Genomic DNA, 19,396 nt, shown 5'->3' with positions numbered 1-19,396 from the left:
ACACGTGTCCTCTGAGACGCAGTAAGATACCTTTAAGATGCTGCAAGTGGCATAAATTCGCAAATACAATTCTTCCCTCCGTGAATCATGCGTTCACTTAATCTTTCACACTACTGTCGGAACGAATGCAAATTCCGACATACTTATGACGTTCAACACCTTCTCTGGATTCTCAAATCCAATTCAACTGAATTCAAATAGTGTACGTAGCGCTCGTACTGCTTTGTGGGCACGAAGGACTGGATGACCTCAGTCATCTAGCGTTGCTTGCGCTTCGTGCTGTTTTTCAAAAAATGCGAGATGGTCCAAGTGGTTAAAGCGCGAATTTACTGACCGCGAGGTCTGTGATTCGAACCCGACCTCGACATCTCGACTTCCCCGGTCAAGGCTTAGGGCGACCTGGCGCCTCGTGCTTCCCTCGAGTGGCATGACAGCTGGGCACCGATAGGGTGCTACAGCTGAACGGTGTGTGTCCATAAAATGTATCCAAGTTTACTGCGGGGAGCACAGTAACCGCTGATGATACATCTTTACTTGTTCAGTCGTCTATAAGGTTCCATAAATTCATTTCCCCATGGTTCTAGTCCAGCCACGTAGGACACAGATAAACACAAAGAAAGTTGTCCTTGGTTACCCTCCCAACAAAAGCCGTCTCGTTTCCGGGACTAAGCTCAGCGTTTGAAAACCGTGCACCATACAGGTTGACTGTATACATGCAGAAAGGATACTTCAGGAGAAAAACCTAACTACTGGAAAAATTCGAGGACGGATACAAGCGTTTGCTTATTTTATACAACAATTCTAGCAACGCAAACAACTGATTCTGTGTAGTTCATGAATTTTTTCCAGCTGTTCGTCGTATAGGTACAAAGTGAAATAAGTAGCCAGTATTTGCGCGCTGGATTAGTATTTCGGTTCCCAAGCGAAACCCTCACAGTTCCTCGTGAAATATCGGTGAACGGCAAGTGCCGTTCGGATGACTACCCCAATCCCAGACTAACTGCCAGTGTTGAATATAGGGCAAATCCGGAACAGGGTGTTCCCTACCCTGTTGGAATTTTCCTGGAGAACGGTGTCAACTGCAGCCCGCAGACTGTGGGCCAGAAATGAGGCAGCTCAGCAAGGAGGCGTTGTCTAGGCCGTTTTTGTCAGCATGGCCGCTCGAGGCAGGACGACAAGGACTCTTGAAATCAGACAGCGGCAGACTAGTCACAGGGTGCAAAATGGCCGACCAGTTTGCGATAAAACGACAGGAATCGTTTGTCATTGCACACGGTATAATGTGGGACGTGGCAGTCTACAAACGTAGCAATTTCCGCGACCAATGGCTTCGTAATTTGCACATTGATGCGGGGGTCAAGAAAACACGCCAAAAAAATTGACAGTGGGCTGGAGGCAAAATTAGAAGGCTATTTGGGCTGTCCAGACAAAAGCCCGAAAAGAAAAACAAGTCTGACTCACAGAAAATCTTGAGATGTCTGGAAATCATTACACGCACAAAAAGGCAGCCAAATTAACTCATATCTATCATAAAGGGAACTACTTACAAGGTTGCTGAAAACTCTTCAACAGCCCAGGACCCGTTTCACCCTTCTTGGGGCTCATCAGGTAGGCGAAGTCCCGAGTTCCCGTCAACTTTATGTCCTACTTGAACCCAAATGGGACTGTTTTCGAGAGACACACTCATTTGCAAATCAATTTGTTTTTCACGTGAGACTCAACTGAATCTCTCGTTTATCATGTTCTACAACTGAATGTGCTGCACACAGGCCGCCTCATGTTTCAGTTGGCACGATATTCGAGATATCGTAGTAGGATTTCTTGTAGGAAACTACTCACAAGGTTGCTGAAAACTCCTCAACAGCCCACAGCCGCAGTGCGATAGTTGGCCTTAGATTCCCGCACGCAGCCATGATGCACAAGGGCTGTTGGAGAGGTGGGTGATGTTCGAGTGAACCATACGGTTGAACTCCATGTTCACAGGCTTTAGCCCTGCTGGTGGTGGATGTCACAACCTAGTGGGAACAGGAGGGGATAGCTCATGCACGACATGGTGTTTGCTGAGCGGGGGGAGCTGATCGACTAAAGATACCGTTTCAGTTGGTAAAGACTTTTTGAGCTCCATCGACTCGATAGTGGTGGCTACACTGGAGACAATGTCGTTGCACTATTGAAAGGCAGCACCCCAAGGTGGTGGTTAAGGTTGAGTCCGAATTGAATGTGTAAAACGATGCCGATTGCTGATTCGCAGTGGTGGTGGTGGTCCACACACAATAGTCTCAGACCCAACTCATATTATTCATCTCAATCTATACTACTGAAGTGTACTCAGTAGTATAGATTATATAGATAATACGTGCAAAATTTGCAGCCATCTGAGACGCAAGAAAGTCCATAACTTCCATTCTCCACGCAAGTCGGACTTGTTCAAATAAATGACAGTGGTAACCAATCCCTCACCTCTTAATAGTCTAACAACTGCTCTTCGGGCACTAGTTAGCCCCCCTCGCATCCAAGTGCCGTCAGGCTCTGCGAAGGACAAAATATCAGACGGGGTGTAACAGAGGTACAAGTAGAACAAGGCTAACAGAAACTCGGGGACTGTGCCTACCTGATGAGCCTCAAGAAGGGCGAAACCGGTCGTGTGCTGTCGAAGAGTTTTCAGCAACCTAGTGAGTAGTTTCCTTCATGAAAGAGGAGCATATTCACCGGGAGCAGTATGTATCAAAACTACTCATATATAAACTTATCGCTTGTCAGCAGTGGCCAAACTTTGATGAATGAGGAACGTGCAGTGTAGACAAACGGCTTGGTACAGCTGTGCGACAAAATTCTGACAGGCCCGACTGAACTAGTTTGCACACATTTTGGTCATTTTTACCACTCTCATAATCAAGATTTACTCTTACCTTGACATGTTTATTTAGAGCAGAGAATGTCAAACCAAATCATCTCAATGAATTTTCTCAGTCTGCTCGAGTAGAAGAATAGAAGCACGGCGCCGATTTGCCGAAAATAAAATTTTGAACGAGTATTTCACCCGTAATTCTCAAAAAAATCGAACAAATCGGTACGGTGGCTCAGGGGTTATTAATTAATGTGGTGAATGACCGCTCCAAGTTACTCCCTTACCATTCGTTCCCGAGATCGTTTCTTCATGGTTAGAACCGGAAGTGCGTTAGCATACTAAACGCAGAACGATGGTTAGGTGTTGAACACACCCTTTGCAAAGTTCTCTACTCAAGCCCTTCTTCGAATTTAAAAAATAACACGCCGTGACAAGCCAAGCAGCGCGTGGTTTCCGAATTATATCCAGTCTGTAATGGGCTCCAAGGAAGCACTATCTCTCTACGGCATTTGTAAATCGAGGGGAGAACAAGGGTGGGCCAAAGTGACTCACTTCTCTAGGGGGTGCAAATATATGCACAACTGCTAGAAATTGTCCGTTGTCGGGCAATTAACTGATGTAGACAGCTAGTTCAATACCCAAAAATTACTACCGAATAAGGCCACCGCCCTAAAGGATACAGCATGTAAGCTGCGGAGGGTCGTACTTACTTGGAAGAGGTTTTTCTGTACTCCTCTTTTGTTGCCATGCCATCCGAATGGATGAGGTACAGGAGAAGTCGAGATGCCGAGATTGAGTTCGAATCACGGACCCTCTGTTCAGCAAGTTCTTGCCTTAATCAAAATCGTTGTGCTTGTAATTGAAGGACCTCTTGATGAATTTGGAGGGTGCTCTCTAGGAAGCTCTCACCATTATTGCGTGACATCTGTTTAACGCATTTTCTTTCGGTTGACTGACCACATGGGCACGCTTTTGTGGGTCTTCCGTTTCCATTGGCTCCAAACCTGCGGAGTTGTTTTAAAACCTTTTTCTAACCATGATATTTGACGATCCTGCGTATACCCAGGCTACCCCTTCGAGGTACTTCACATGTAAGAACGTACGCTGAAAACTTACCAGTAGTTTCACCAGGTCCGCTGGATTTTCTGACACTGCACACACTCCCACTCTGGTCACTACATAACGACCGTGGGCGGGGCACAATGCAGCCTCAAATGTGTTGCACCGCTGCACAGTTTCTGCAACCTTGGGCCAGCACTCACTCTAGTGTCGGAGCGTAATCATGCGCTGGTTACTCCGGCTTGCGATATTAATCCGGATTGTCTACTCGAGCCAAGCTACCCCCACAACTGATCGTCCGACAAGCCCAAACCCAAAAAAGGCGCGGTTTAGCAAACCTGACAGCCCATAGATCAGAGTTAATGATCTGAATCCAGAAGGTTTCGAAAGATACGACAGCACCTGCAATCTGGAGAATGAAGACATCTCCAAATCGCAACCTCATGCCAACGGAGTAACAGAGAGGCCTCACTGTGCACTGAAAAATCGAGTCTGCGTTGGCAGAACTCCTACGCTTGGGTTCCAGCTAGTCCATGACCGAGCGGTTAGAGCGATGTCTTATGTCCACGCAGAAACTGGCCACGATAAAAAACGTTCGAGGACACAAAGTGAACGGTTAGAATCTTGATGAGAATCTCTTGCAAAAAAAGAGATGGTACAATGCATCTGGCTACAAGATGACATGAATGGCATACAAAGAGGAAGGAATAGAGGTCTCAACAAGATTGATGTCGTGGACCCAACAGGAAGCAAATTCCGTGAGAAGTGTTCAGCTACGACATTAAATGAACGTGGCTAACATTTAATTGTGTATCGGGGTCCAGAAGGAGAATGGATCCAAGAAGGGACCCCCGTAACGAGTTATCCAGAGCGGAAAGAATCCAAAGGGGAAGTGAGTGTTGTGGGTTTTGGTCACAAGAAAAAAATACTACAACAGGGGCAAGTGGACATCGTCGACCGCACGCGAATCCGACTATTCTAAGGAAAATAACATCGTCGAAAAAATCCATAGCGGGGGTCGACAATGGAGCAAACGTGAGCCCAAAAGTTCTGTAGGTAAAATGCATCTTTATATGGTTACACAAATAACTCAAAAGATGGGTACGGACAACAGAACAGAGCAGTGGGTTCCAAAAACACACACGACACGCTATGAATGGAAATTGCAGCAAACCAAACAATGCAATGTTGAACGCTACGTGAGTGAGTGAGTTAGAATTCCGCCCATACTGAAACAGAATGTTTACCTACTCATAAGGTTGCTGAAAATTCGTCGACAGCAACCTTATGAGTAGTACATTACAAAGATATACATGTATCGCGATATCCCGAATATCGTAGCGACTGAAACATGAGGCGGCCTGGTGGAGCACATTCAGTTGCCTGTTAACATCACAAACGAGATATTAAGCTGGGTTCCAGGTGAATCTCTCGAAAAACCAAATTATTTTCCAAATGAGTGTATATTCACGAATGTTTACCTGTTTAACTAATTGCGATAAACAACTGACCAGGCTATCAGTCTTCTCGTTGCAGTCGGATAGCTGGCAGTCTCACAAATTTCACTCTGGTATCACTCTATCGAATGAAAAAAGGATCATGTGTTTTAACCCATCCTGGCATTTTGCATTGTAATTTCATTTCATCATTTCGTCTTTTGTTTTCCGACGCATGTTCTGGGTATAAAGATGTTAGAAACTCCTACACACAAGCTGAAGAATTGCGATGTGACTGGATCGTTCATTTGAATACCAAAACCCTGGTGTTCGAACAGCCTGTGAAGAAAACCTTGTCGATCTGGAATATGCAGACGACATCGTACTGATGTTCGAAGAGGAGGAGAAGGCGCAGGTACTTTTGGATGAACTGATCAAAGTCATTCCGTCCTTTGATATGCACATCGAACCCACAAAGTGTAAGGTCATGCTTGTGGACGTGCAGTCACTGAACACGCCACTTACGATCCAGGGAGAGGTACTGGAAGTTGTGGAGCGTTTTACGTACCTTGGAAGTTGTATTAGTTCTGATTGCAGTGTGACAGATGAGGTGAATGCACGAATCTGCAAGGCTCGGGCCGCGTTTGCTAACTTGAGACACCTATGGCGTCAGAATGGTTTATCCCTGAATCTGAAGGGACGTGTGTATCAAGCTACAGTACGGGCTGTTTTGTTGTATGGCTGTGAGACTTGGCCTATTCGAGCAGCGGACCTGAGACGTCTTCAGGTGTTCGACAATCGTTGTCTCAGAACCATAGCTCGTGTGGGTTGGTGTCGGCGAATCCGTAATGAGGCAGTTAGAAAATGCGTTTTCGGGAAACTGTGCTAACCGCTCGGATTTTGCAGGGGTACGCAAAATCCTGGTCTTCTAGGCACTGGTTTCTGCCGACCTGCGAACGATCGCTTCAGAGCCATCAAAATGAGGCAAGCTGTGTGTCCAGCCCCTCTTGGTCGCTTCAGTACTACCCTCCGAGACGGGCATTATGTTGCAACGCACGATCTCGTCTACTTGATTCTAGAACTTCGATTGTTAGTTCGAACTGTCCGGTAGATGAAACCGATAATTTGTGGGCGATTCTCGGGCTACATTCACATGCCCTGAGCCTAACAATACAGTGGCAGTCGCGTGAAATCATTGAGTCCTCAAACAACGACGTGAGTTTATCCTTAACTGACCATTTGCTTCCTTATGAGTACCCCCAACTGTCTCTGGATGAACAGATTTCTTTCAGGTTTCGCATCGAATGTATAAATATGGCCTTATTTAGCTGTAAAAACGGTGGCTCGCCAAATACTCAATAAATTTGCTACGATGTAGGTTCCCGAATGCGCAGATTCGGAGTTTTCTCATCGAAGCACTTTGTGATCTACCGCTGCCCTATTGCCGAAGTTTTTGCAGGAGAATGCGGTCGTTCAGACAACCAAATCAAACAACTCCACACGCACACTGTTTCACCGACCACCAGGTTGGATGTGCACAACTATTGCTGATGTAACCGTGTTCTTCCTGAACCGGAATCTCGTCCACGGAACTCCACGATTTTGTAGACCCGCGTGGACTCCATGATCATCGCATGAATGATGATGTCTAAAACTGCTATTTTCCGAACTGGGGGAACATAGCTGGACTCCGCTAAGTGATATAAGGCAGAAACTCGGTTGGTGACTTTAAAACTTCGATGTAACCCTCCTACTGGCGCTTACCATTTCGCTATGATCATAAAGCCAGTATCACAACAGAAGCTGACAACTACCGTCCACTCATATCATTGTCCAAACGCTTCCTCTGATAGATTTAAGCCAGAGGGACTGGTAACTGGGACTTAGGCGGATATGACAGAGACGATTTGAGAAAGCAAAGCCCGGTTAGCTCTATCCTCACAGTCAACGGAATAATATGGAATACAGGGCAGATGTAGCTTTGACGTCGCAACCGTCTACCATGGTGCAGTTACTTGGTTGCTGTGGCGTTTTTACCGCATGGGCCCCTACCAGATCGGTGCTCACGGTTGTCATTTGACTCTAGGGCAGGTCGTTGCCACGGCATACATGAGACCTTTGCACGCGGACCATCATCGCAACTACCAACCCAACTGCTACAGCCTTAGCCCCAAACATCACTCATCCGGGATGCACAAGCCCCTTCTTGTGTTGGCACCACACCTGGTGGGCCTGTTCATCGAGGGCAGGCGAAAAAGTGCATCAGGCCTCTTGTGTGACCGGGGCAAATGTACAGGTTGTTAGGCCGTGTGGCGAACCGCAAGGACACGTACGTGCCACGCAGCGCAGTGATGGTATACCGCCAGCACTCAGGTAGGCTTGTGGTATCAACAACACAGCTAGGATGCGGTACCCACATCACCTGCCATTTCCAAATGAAGGTTGCCAAACTGGCACTTGGACAGTCCGATTCCATCGATTGTTCCACCCTGGCCCTGAGGTACTTCCACTACGTGGGGTTTGTCCTCTATCTTTCGAATTTTGTTGTTGTGAGTTGAAATCTGGTGAACTCGTGGAGTCAACTGTGGATATGGAGCGGTGCAGAAGGCCTCTCAAATATTAGGTGATATAGCGGCTTTAACCGGAGAGGAATGATGGTGTCGTGTTCTTTTTGCGCTAAGGAGATGACTGTCAGGGCGCGCCCAGACAGAAGAAAAAGCACATGTGCACAGAGTGACGCATCCCCAAGATCACCATCGGTTCGACACGTCCGGAAAGTAGGTGAGTTGGCGGCTCGCACCAAACACGGCCTAGCAACACACGACCAGCGTAGTGGGTCTGAAACTGTTCGCGACCGGAACACCACCATTGGCAGTACACAACGAACAAGTGAACGACCATATTTGGCCATTTACTCATCCTATATATTTACGCAGAAGCTCTGTCTGTTTTGCTCTAACAATACAGCCTTGTCCCGAGTTCTCTGTCTTCTCCCTATCGCGTAGTCTGGCAGGCTCAGTGCAGGCGTAACCCAATAGCCCGGCCACCACTACAAGATACAACAGTTTCATAGCATGTTGATGAGTTTGGATCTTTTCCAGATAAGCCCCGCCGCTTTTTACCAGCTCCAATTTACTGGACGCACACAACCTGGACCTATTTTTTGATGAAAACAATTCCCCATCCGCATCTAGGCTCCTTTTGTGCAAAAATATTCTCCGTTCGGACGTAAAACCTTAAAGAAACTTTCTGACGCTTTCAACTTTCGTTCATGACAAGGAGATGGTTATAAGTTTTTTGCAAAGCCACGCAGTGATCCATCAGCAACGTCTATGCAACAATGGCCACCAAATGACACTTTGAACTATTTCTGACAGATGGAGGTGTAATGTCCGACAGTGTCGGCGAGAAATCGGTCTTCGAAAAGGGATCTGCCGGGAAACTAAAGAGGTGTTCATGTATGCAGTGGTAGATCGAACTGCGGCCACCTTGATGGGCACAATCCAGGCCTGTATCGCTCCCGGCTGAATCACCGTTTCCGATGTGTGGGCATCATACCAAGGAATTGAAACGATGATTGACATGAATTATACCCATGAAACCGTTAATCATATCGGAAGCTTTGTGGGTCCAACGATTGGAGTTCACACACAAATCGTCGAATCTCTTTGGTACGTCTACAAGATGCAGAATAAACGCCAATGCGGCACACACCGATCTTTAATGGACAGCTAATTGTGTGAGGCAAGGGTACCGAAAAACGGACCTTTTCATGCAAATTATCAATGACATGTCCCAATTTCACCCTATTCAATAAAAACTGAACATACAAATTTCATATCCTCGTTTCCCTAATCTTTTTTGGATGGCGGGGGTTGATTTTTTAGTGGAGCTTATCTGAAAAATATCCATAAGTTTTTCAAATAACTGTATTTCCGAAAACTTACAAAATCCGCACCCGTTAGCTCGATAATGTGATGTCTACCATCAGAAAACACCTACTAGTACACGATCTGAAGGATACATTTATTTTCATAAGACTTGCTATGGTTCAGCTTTAGCACCCTTTCGGTGCCTAACTGCCGTGCCACCAGAAGAAAGCACGAGGGCTGGGATACTACCAGGTCGCCGAAGTCTAGACAGAGGAAGTCGAGAGGCGGATTTCGGGTTCGAACCACGGACCATCCGGTCAGTAAATTCGCGAACCTGCTTCCAACTCACTGCTTCCTAAGTCGCTGAAAACCAGGTGGTCGAAACTTTACACGTGGTTTGGTGGAAATGGATCCTCCTGAACCGGAGGAAAAAGGTTAATAACCTCATGATGAATGTCTGCTTTAAAATTGGTGTTCTCCTCGATGACGCCTGCCAACTTCGAGTAGTGCTACACCACTCACTCCAGGGTGGATAGCAGTCCTCACTGAAGTGGTGAGTGCGGGTTGAACGGAAGGTAGTTTATATATCCTACTGACTACATACCCCACTATCTTATTCATTTGTGCACGTCGCAGGTGCTAACACATTGCGAATGGACAATGTGGACAGCATGGACGTTGAACCGCGAAAGAATTCGATTTGCCAGGAAGCAAAACCTTTCGTCCTGTTTGGAGGACCGTATGTAGATCTATTAGTCTTTTCTAACCATTTATACTAACACCTCCATCTTCCGGTTGAGGGTCGAGAACACGAGAGATCCTCTAGATCCATTATAATTGAACTTGATCTTTGTCCTTGAAAGGAGTGACCAAATCGATTATGCCTACTTAACATGCTGATGTGGACTCGAGCTTTATTGGTCCCGGTGATCTAGATCGGCACCAAAGATCGTCCTCGCTTTTCAGGTGAAGCAAACTGAAGGCGTCTTTGTACCTGCATTAGTTTGTTTCTCTGCGAGATGGACCAAATGGTTACAGCGCGAATTTACTGACCGGAAGGTCCGGGGGTCGAACCTGACCTCTGCCACTCATCTTTCCCTGTCTAGGCTTGGGCGAACTGGCGGGATCCCAGCCCTCTTCCTCCTTCGTGGAGCTAGACACCGAAAGAGTGCTAAAGCTAGACGATTTTTTTTGTTTCTCTGCATAAGCTGCTCGTGATGAGCCACTCCGTGTCCTTTTGCGTCCAGTCTTATGATTATTTATTCGATCATATGATGAATCTGGATGAGGAAGAGGTACTGACTAGCTCGAGTGACGGCGAACCTCGGGCTCTGGTGTGGGCGAATCAGAATAACCGAGTACGATCGAAGGGGGGGCTGTTCAGACGAGTAGGATGTAAGTGCATGTTCCACAAACCGTGCAGCTACCCAGACCCCCAATCAACTGGGACAGAGAATGCATCAGACGAAAGCAGCTTTCCATACTCTGGACTCCTTCTTCTTCTCAGCAAGTATGAAGTAATATCTCGTACGTGTTCGTACGGGTACGATCCTTGATGATGGTGATTTGAGCTATTCGAAGTATTCGCCAGCCCGTTCCCTAGGCGAGGTGTGTAGTCCGATCTTCTTGAAGTATCTCTCGATAGGCCTGTTGCAAGTATCGTGTACTCACCGTTGCCCCAGGGTTTAAAAAAGCCGTTGTATGCGAGACTGTTACAGGCACGAGTAGTATGGAGTTGTATCACCAGAAATGACGGACCTGTTGCCACCCTGTGAAGACAAACCAGTCGGCAGCTCACCCTTCGATTTGTAGCCAATAGTGCTCTAATAAAGTTGGTGTTTCCTCTAAGCGACCCGACTCCTGTTTTGGCAACAAATCAGGCTGAGGTTAACGAACTACACTCATTAGGTAATCACAGTCCCCGGGTTTCCGTCAACATTACGTTTTACTCGTACCCAAAGTGTAGGAAATTCGCATACCACTTCGGTTTTGACGGGCGACTCACCTGAATCCCGGCTGAATCACTTGTTAAGTGATGCTGGTTTGAATAGCGTGAACAAGCGTTCATTGACGTACCTGATCAATGTTGTCAAACTCACATCTTTCTCACAGCATGTCATGAGTACAATACGGACAACATCACCATTGAGTTGCTTTCAATCCATTTCATCGACCTATGTCCACGATATGGGACCCTGTATCATCGTGGGATGTTAGCTCCTGTTCCCCAAACTTTCGCCCGGTAATCGACTGTCTGTCGTTTCATGTCGTTCTTTCAAACTTTCCCGTCTATAAAAACGCCGGACGAATCAGCCGTCGTGATTCGACAGAATCCGTTAAAGGATGACGCTGTAAAGCAACTGATCCGGCTAGACGTAATACATCATAGACGTGAGATTCAGCTGGGTTCCAGGTGAGTCTGCCGTCAAAACCAAACTGCTATGCTAACGAGTTTCTAAGTTACTTCTGGTTAGGCCTTTACAGGATCAGCGATATGGAGCCAATCAACTGCGTGAGGATCACGTATTTGCCCCGTTTTGCTTCGCTCGCCACAACGACTACAAGAATCAATAAGGCTTGTCATGGCTTCCGTCGTCTGGATTTTCTGGTCCAATCTGATTTTTTCCACATGGGTGGGATGCCCGCTAGACGAGACGACACAGTCAGCGGTTGTAACAGTGACTCATGCTGGGTTAGAGCGACGCCCACAATCAAACACCCACGTCAGCGGCGATTGTCTGCGGACGTTGAACCTTACGTATCAGCCGCTGGTGCCTGCGGAAGCCATGTATCCCATTTCATGTCCACACCCTACTGCCTTTTTGTGCAGCAGCTTACGAATATGAACATGGAAGAACAATTTGTAGGTCTCCTCATCTGTACCCTACCGTAATCTACCATCTTGAAAATGTAAGGTTGTCTTCCCTCCAACCGACACGTCACAGACGAGACTTCACACAACCCACACCTTCTTTGCAACGTCTCACTCGAATAGTTTGCTTTCCAAGGAAATGACCAAGCTAGATATAACATACTACTTATATGGTTACCGGAAACTGAAGTGTTGGGATTCCTGATGCAGCACATTCAGACCGTTGTAAACGAAAAATTCAGCCGGATTCAGTTGAGTCTTCTGTCAAAACCACATCCGCATGCAGATGAGAGCATGTGGTGATAGGAAAATCGATTTTGAATTTCGATTCTTTCCACCCTGGACGAGATCTTTCCACATCACCCTTTTTTCCCCAACTCATTGTTGGCTAACGCGGTAGACAAAAATTCAAATTCAAGAAAGAGAGCTCGAATAGGAGGCGGATTCGTCACAGTCTACAAATATCCCGGGGGAACAAACCTCAGGGAACTAACATCGCACATCAGTACACACTTGTATACGCACCTTTGCACAGAAACGCAGCTATCTTATTTCGATTAGGGTGTTGATCGGTGATTGCCACAAGTGATGGCTCAACAACACCAGACTGGGACTGGTTAGAAGCGCGAATGCTTTTCACCAAACTGTCTACCCTTCTCGTGTTGTCGCCTATGGATTCACGAGGGGGTAGTGGGTAAAAGGCGTCCATTTGAAGCTACCTTGGACTGCTTCCAGTGTCTGTTGTGTGTTCAACCTGGGTGGTCCCAGTTCTTACGGGACGTTTGAAGAAAACATGAAGAACTCAAGTAGTCTTAGATGCACGATTTGTGAGATTTTAGTGTGAGTATATACACACATTGTCTATAGCTGAAGGTCTCACAGTCTGGTGTCAAGGTTTCCCACGACTTCGGTCGCATGAGGCAAGTAAGGCCATGACTGGCCGGTAGGTTGGACATAGATACTGGCACACCAAAGTTCACAGTACATCGCGTTGGGACATTGTTTTCCCACAAGGAAAACTCGAGGAATTTAGGTTCACAGTGTGATTACTCTTGTGGTGGGTAGACAGTCTTGTCTGACATGTGAGTTGGATACTCTTAGCCCTTTTCAATGAACGCCGTGGGTGAACTCCATGGGGCGCTTATCCCCTCGTCAAAATGACTTTTCATTGATCAAGCCCTAGAAATGTGAACAGATCTCGACAAACGAATAAATGTGGGTAAACACTGATTCACAGAAAAAGACGGTTTTAAAAATCTATGTACGGTTCCCGTTGTATCAGGGGAAAAAAGTTGGGATGAAGAAACCACAAAGCACTGTATTTTATTTCGCTACCTTGTTTTCTTTGAAGATGAACGAAACGCGACTGGAACAGGAGTGACGGATTAGAATTTGACCATCAGTGGTCAATGTTTAGACGTTTTCCAGCCGGAAATGGACCATTACAGTCCACATGTGAAACTTTGTAAAACGTTCTTTTAGGGTGATATACCTGCCGTTGAATTTACTTTTATATCCTATGATATAAAATGACCTGGTTTATCGACCAACAGGTGATCATAGTGCATAGACTGTAGTCAACTTCGTGCAGGTGATAAGGTGTACTGAATTGATTGTCACACAACCTCCTGCTGCGATCAGCTGCATCTTCGATCTCGTAATCCGGTTTGTCCCCACCTGCCTGATGAAGCAAATGAAACGGTTTCCAACCGGACCTCGTGCACACCTCTCGGGAACTGTTCGTTTATGTGTCTGATACCAAAGTTGGTAGCCGAGTTCCGATCCGGCGCTAGACAGCAGGAGGGCGCTTGACCACAATTCCTTCAAGTCTGCAGGAGCGTGGACAGCTTCATACACCCGGTGGTTTCACAGAATCAGATGCCTTGGTGGGATTCCCTGTCGTGACACCTACACACGCTGTGGCACCTGCCACAACATCGATCACACCATGAGCTGTGCTTACAACCCTATTAATCGAATGTCTGTACAAACACAACTGACGGGGAGGTCGTCTGAATATGTGGCACTGGTGTGTGCACTGGTATCATCCGTGTGTTGGTCTCCTGGTCAATCACAATGGTTGCCCGTGATGCTCGGTGGTCTTGCTTCGAAACTGTGTCCCAAGCGTGAGAAAGTTGGGCTACTAGACGTACCAAACCGGAGACAGTGTGCATCGCGCCGTGCGTGGGACAGGAGACAGCACAGTGAATGCCCGCTTTACGACAGCCCTCTACTTCCAGACACTGTGAATGGGAAAACGAGTTCCAGTGAATGAAGAGGATCCCGAAAATCACATACATGATCACCGTGCCAGTCAATCATCGATTTGTTTATTAGGACCACCGGGAATCGATATTCGACATTCAGCATCAGGTTGAGAAGTAGGCTGTGCAAGTCACGGGACGGCATAATAACAGTCCACGGTGTCTTCGTTACTACTGAAAGGAAGAAGGCCTTCGCTGCGGAGTGGTTTATTAGTAAAATGCAAACTGAACAGTTTGCCTAGTGGACAGGGAAGCAGAACTCCCATATGCATCTTGTTTTATAAAAACTGAATATCCATTTTCTCCTTGAACGCGTCTTCCTGAACTTTCCTGGATATTCATTGACTGTTGCACAAGTCCAAGCAAATGCTACAAAGCGACTTCACAAATTCAGTAATAGATCCCAGTTTTCAAGAGACGCAAAACGGATTTACGAGAAAACATACTACTCGCAGGCCCTCCCATCAGTAGTATCACCGTTACACTATTATTGCATTGATACTCAGCGAATTTCGACGTAGTCGTGTGTAGTACCTCTGACCTACCACAATCTGGTTGAAAACTAATTTTCGGACAGACATTTTTCCAGAAAAGCCTGCTTAAAAGTTTAGTGACTGTCGGGCAGATTTATCTCACTGACGCCGGACAGCGCAGTCCGAAACTTCCAGTCCCTGAAGCTCTAGTGCACGGATAGCCGCAGGATTGACAATTAAGCCTGCGGTCGTTTCAACCACAAAACCTGACTAGAAGCCGTTTACAGATTATAGCATAACAATAATAACAAATATAAAGTTTTTATACTAGTGAGTGTTGATCAGTTTTGCCGAGCACGGCAATGGCTATGCACCCGAGCCGAAAGCTACCAATGTTCCAAAACACTGTCACAATAAAAGGTGATTCTCTGAGCTGGAAAAGAATTCAATCCAAAGTGAGAAAGCAAACTTTTTTGGTGAATACTACTGGTAATGTGACACAGGAAAAATACTTTAGTAATAATTATTCACTCTTTTGAAGAATGAAGAAACTAAGGTAAATAAATGACACATTGTCGAAATACACTCATTTGCAGTTTTCAATAACCCTACGAGTAGTATATTACGTCTATAAATGAAGCATAATTTACCGAGGGCACGAATAACCGAATAAGAATGTTCAGCGGTACGCAACGCAGAATCTTCCGGTAAAGTGCCATGATCCAATCAGGAACTTGAAGGATCACAGAAAACAGCTTCCCCGTGAGTTTTCCCCATCTATCTCTAATTGTTTCTAACGTTTTGTACTTGGCAATCAATACGAAGCACAATCGACGCTGGACACACCAGATAAAATAACACGAGATGGAGGATTCATCAAAAATACGGAAATTCATGCTGTCAAGTTAGCAGAACCTGAACCGTCTAAGCTAAATGTTTTTTTCAAGGACTAAGAATTTTAACCAAAAACGGTGTTCAGCGGAACAACTGGTTCTCTAGTTTGACTGAATGTTTGTAAGCGAGAGATAAACGTGCATCGATGCCAGTCACTCGACAAGAACTAAAGGGTCAGATTCTGTGTGATAAGGCCTTGAAAACCCATTTTCATTGGTTAATTTTTGTGTTCCGTTTGCAAGAACATACGCAACGTTTGCGCTCACGGTTGCATATACTCGTTTGGAGCTCGAAATAGCTCTTGGTTTGGGCGCGCGCTCGCCTACTGAAATATCCGTGGTTCGAATCCGACCTCTGCATCTTGATTTCCTCTGTCTAGGCTTGGGCGACATGGTAGTGTTTCAGCCCACGGGCACGACAGCCATGCACCGAAAGGCGGTTACAGCTGGACAACTATTTGTAACTGTTTGATATTCGTTTATGCTCAGAACCTCGTCTTCTTTTCTTCACGAGTGAAACTGCGTTAGTTTTGCGTGATTTGTTCATGATCCGCAGGGGAAGAGNATCCGCAGGGAAAGAGCCCATTCTGACTTCATTGGCCGCTAATGCCCGTTGCTAGGTCTAGGTACAACCGAAGTGTCTGTGATGGATCGAATTATCCGCGGACTGAACTGTCCGCGGCATGCAGTATGATTAGTGAAATGGGAAACTTGTGTGATTTCCCATTCTGAATTCTCAGCCAGTCAGAGGCTTCATACACGATGTTTGATCCGCTTCACAAAAAGTTCGAACAAAGAACGAGCAACTGATTCTGTACGCACTCAACTTGTCTGCATCCATGCACTAAGGTTGTGAGGATAGAAAATGGACAGCGAATTCACCACGTGTTTTGGACGTTATGCACTACTCATAAGGCGGAGAGATTCGGCTGGATTCAGTTGAGTCTCCCTTCTAAACCAAATTTATGTGTGAGTGAGAGAATTAAGGCTGAAAATTCATAAAACTCCCAGCTTTATCACGCTGGGCACGCTGAGCAATGAATCCTTCCATCTAGTGTCGTACACGCTACCTTGTGACAGTTTCATTTTTTCGTCTGGCACAAATGACCCGAGCGTGAAGGAACTGCAGTTTTCAAATCCGTCTGAGTCTTCGAGCGCTAGTCAGTGTTCAAAAAATTCAGCTTGTCTGGGGTTGACATTTCGTTCTATCAAGTGAGTTTGGTCGGTATCGTTGATCGGACGTCAGAAACGGTATGCGTGAGATGGTCTCGGAAACCCAAGGTCATTCGGTTTCAAATGCCAGGTTGTCCGAGCTTTAAAAGCTCTGTCGTGTTGGTTATATTTGTTCCCGATCCAGGAAAACCAATTCATAGGAACACTGTCCGCTGTCCCGACTTTACACATCAGTATGATAACCAGACGTTCCGACGCCCACCCTGCCGAGTACACGGCTCCAGTTGGTACATTGTGTCCACGAGCCAAATGTCTGTCCGTTTGTAACACTTTCTTGTAGACCTTTCATGTGTCGAAGAGGGGCGAGGGGGGATGACCGTCCAGACGACCGTCGTCCACGGTGCGACCACAGTAACCATGGCTATTGATACACCAATTGCGAGATCAGTTCCACAACATAACGAAACTGGCTCTTTCGTCCGGCAGACTGTCACAATAACAGTTACGCTGCCGTTTCTGCCTGCTCCAGTCAGCCTCATCCGGACAGACAATACAGATTGGTGAAACGAACGCCGATCTAATCTGTCGTCTGAGTCTCCTTGATTTCGTATTGGAATTAATCGCACCAGCCCAGCACTGATGGGATTTTCGCTGTCTGGCAGATTGCTTTCATACTGGGAGCAACGAAATTTGACTACTCTTTTTAAAAAAAAATAATCTTTCATACTCACCCGGCTCCGGTGAGGATGCTTCGGATAGGCTACAACTCGTCTTTAGATTTCCGCCGACAAGACATACCGTTTCAAACCGACCTTCAGAGGCTCGATACATCCACTACCAGTTTGTTCTTTACTGACAACTAACGACATTGTCATTCACCCAATGACGATGTCTCCTCATACAGTGTTGAAACGTCTGCAGGCAAACTGATCAACGTTCACGTGATCAAACACCAATGAAGTAGCAATATTTTGCACACTGTCATACCGAAAACTCAGCCATTTTATTGTCTGGTCCGAACTCTCGCCTTATAGTACCCAAGAAATGATACGATTCCTCGTGCTCTCGTTTGAACGAGAGAACGTCCACACCGAAGGGGGACACCTTGGCTTCGAGTTTCACTCTTATTAGAGCTCACCAGCATTGCCTAGCAGTGTTGGGACTTAAACCTCGGCCATGCGATGGGGACGTGTGATCACTGTTCCACGGACAAACGACTAATGTCCAGTGCTAATGAACTCTACTAAGAACGGAACCCGAGTCCAGCTCTTTCTCCCTTCAGTGTGTGCTCACCAGAACACCTCCGACAGGAGAGGACTGTTCAAACAAGAGCGATGAATCCTACAAATCCCGTAAGCACCTACAGCTGACGATGATAATGACGATGGTGTTGATGGCCATCTTATATCGCCACCAGTTTCCTGCCAGTGCAGAGAAAATCCGGAGAAAGTCCATCTGGAAGCCTTGCCCAAGTGTTAAAATCAGATGATCAGAAACGAACCGCCTTGCTGAACGTATGTTCATCTTAGCGAAATACACTCATTTGCAAACAAATTTGGTTTTGCCGGAGACTCACCTGGAACCCAGCTAAATCTCTCGTTTATGATGTTTCCAGGCGACTGAATGTGCTGTACCAAGCCGCCTCATGTTTCAGTTGCTATGATAATTGAGATATCGCGATACATGTATGGACGTAATACACTACTCTTACGGTTGCTGAAAATTCTTCGACAGCCCACGATCGTTTTCGCGCTTGTTGCGGCTCATCGATTAGGCGTAGTCTCCGAGTTTCCGCCAACTTCATGTTCGAATATTTGGTGAAATACATTCATTTGCCAATCACCTGGAACTCAGCTGAATCTCTCGTTTATAATGTCTTCAAGTAACCGAACTGCGGAGAGTAGAAATTCCAAAGTTCTACCCAAGACAACCATTTCAACGATCAGTTCACGTGGAAACAGTGAGAATTTTTTTGCTAAGGTTGTTCACAATATTTGCCCAACAGGCAAATCTTTGTACGTAGACAAAATATCATGAATTCACGGCGATACAGCCAAGCATGTTGGAGAATGAAACTAGTTCACACTGTGTTTGTGGCTCGTTTAACCACAGAATACACTTATCGATAAATTAGTACATCATCTCGTGGTTCTGCGCCACGACTCTGATCAGTATTCACGGTTCTGTAGCGATGAACGATGCGTAATTGACAAAGGACTGTGGACGAACCTCATCCTTGTGCTTGCTAGAAGGCTATCTCGAACACACCGATTTCCACGACCGGGTGGATCGACAGAAAAGCGTACGCAGTCGACCGCATGGCTCCCACACTGTTTGGGTCCGTTGCACGTGGAAGTGAGCTGAATGTCCTTACGAGAATTCAAGCGAAAGCCTAGTCGTTCACTTTACGTGACCATTTCGCTGACGGCCTTCTGGACTTCTAAACGGCTTACCTTAAGACATGCCAACATACGTCCATCATGCGCTTCGATCGATCGGTCCAGTC

At 46.3% G+C, this 19,396-nt stretch overlaps 2 protein-coding genes across 2 annotated transcripts in view; one reads left to right on the top strand and one right to left on the bottom strand.

Annotated features, from left to right (window-relative positions):
• Positions 1 to 19,396, bottom strand: part of T265_08560 (hypothetical protein) — a gene marked incomplete at both ends in the record, with an annotated part of 63,459 nt that overhangs the window by 35,259 nt on the left and 8,804 nt on the right. The window lies entirely within an intron of this gene.
• Positions 14,718 to 18,560, top strand: T265_08563 (hypothetical protein; the record flags this gene model as incomplete). The annotated part of the gene is given in 3 exon segments (XM_009174408.1): positions 14,718 to 14,818; positions 18,308 to 18,404; positions 18,420 to 18,560. The coding sequence occupies 3 exon segments, from the start codon at positions 14,718 to 14,720 to the stop codon at positions 18,558 to 18,560; spliced, it is 339 nt and encodes a 112-aa protein (XP_009172672.1).

The sequence above is a fragment of the Opisthorchis viverrini genome (genome assembly GCF_000715545.1).
Source record: "Opisthorchis viverrini unplaced genomic scaffold opera_v5_228, whole genome shotgun sequence".
Taxonomy (NCBI): Eukaryota; Metazoa; Platyhelminthes; class Trematoda; order Opisthorchiida; family Opisthorchiidae; genus Opisthorchis; species Opisthorchis viverrini.
Note: the sequence above shows the minus strand (reverse complement) of the source record. Positions and strands in the feature narration are given on the sequence as shown.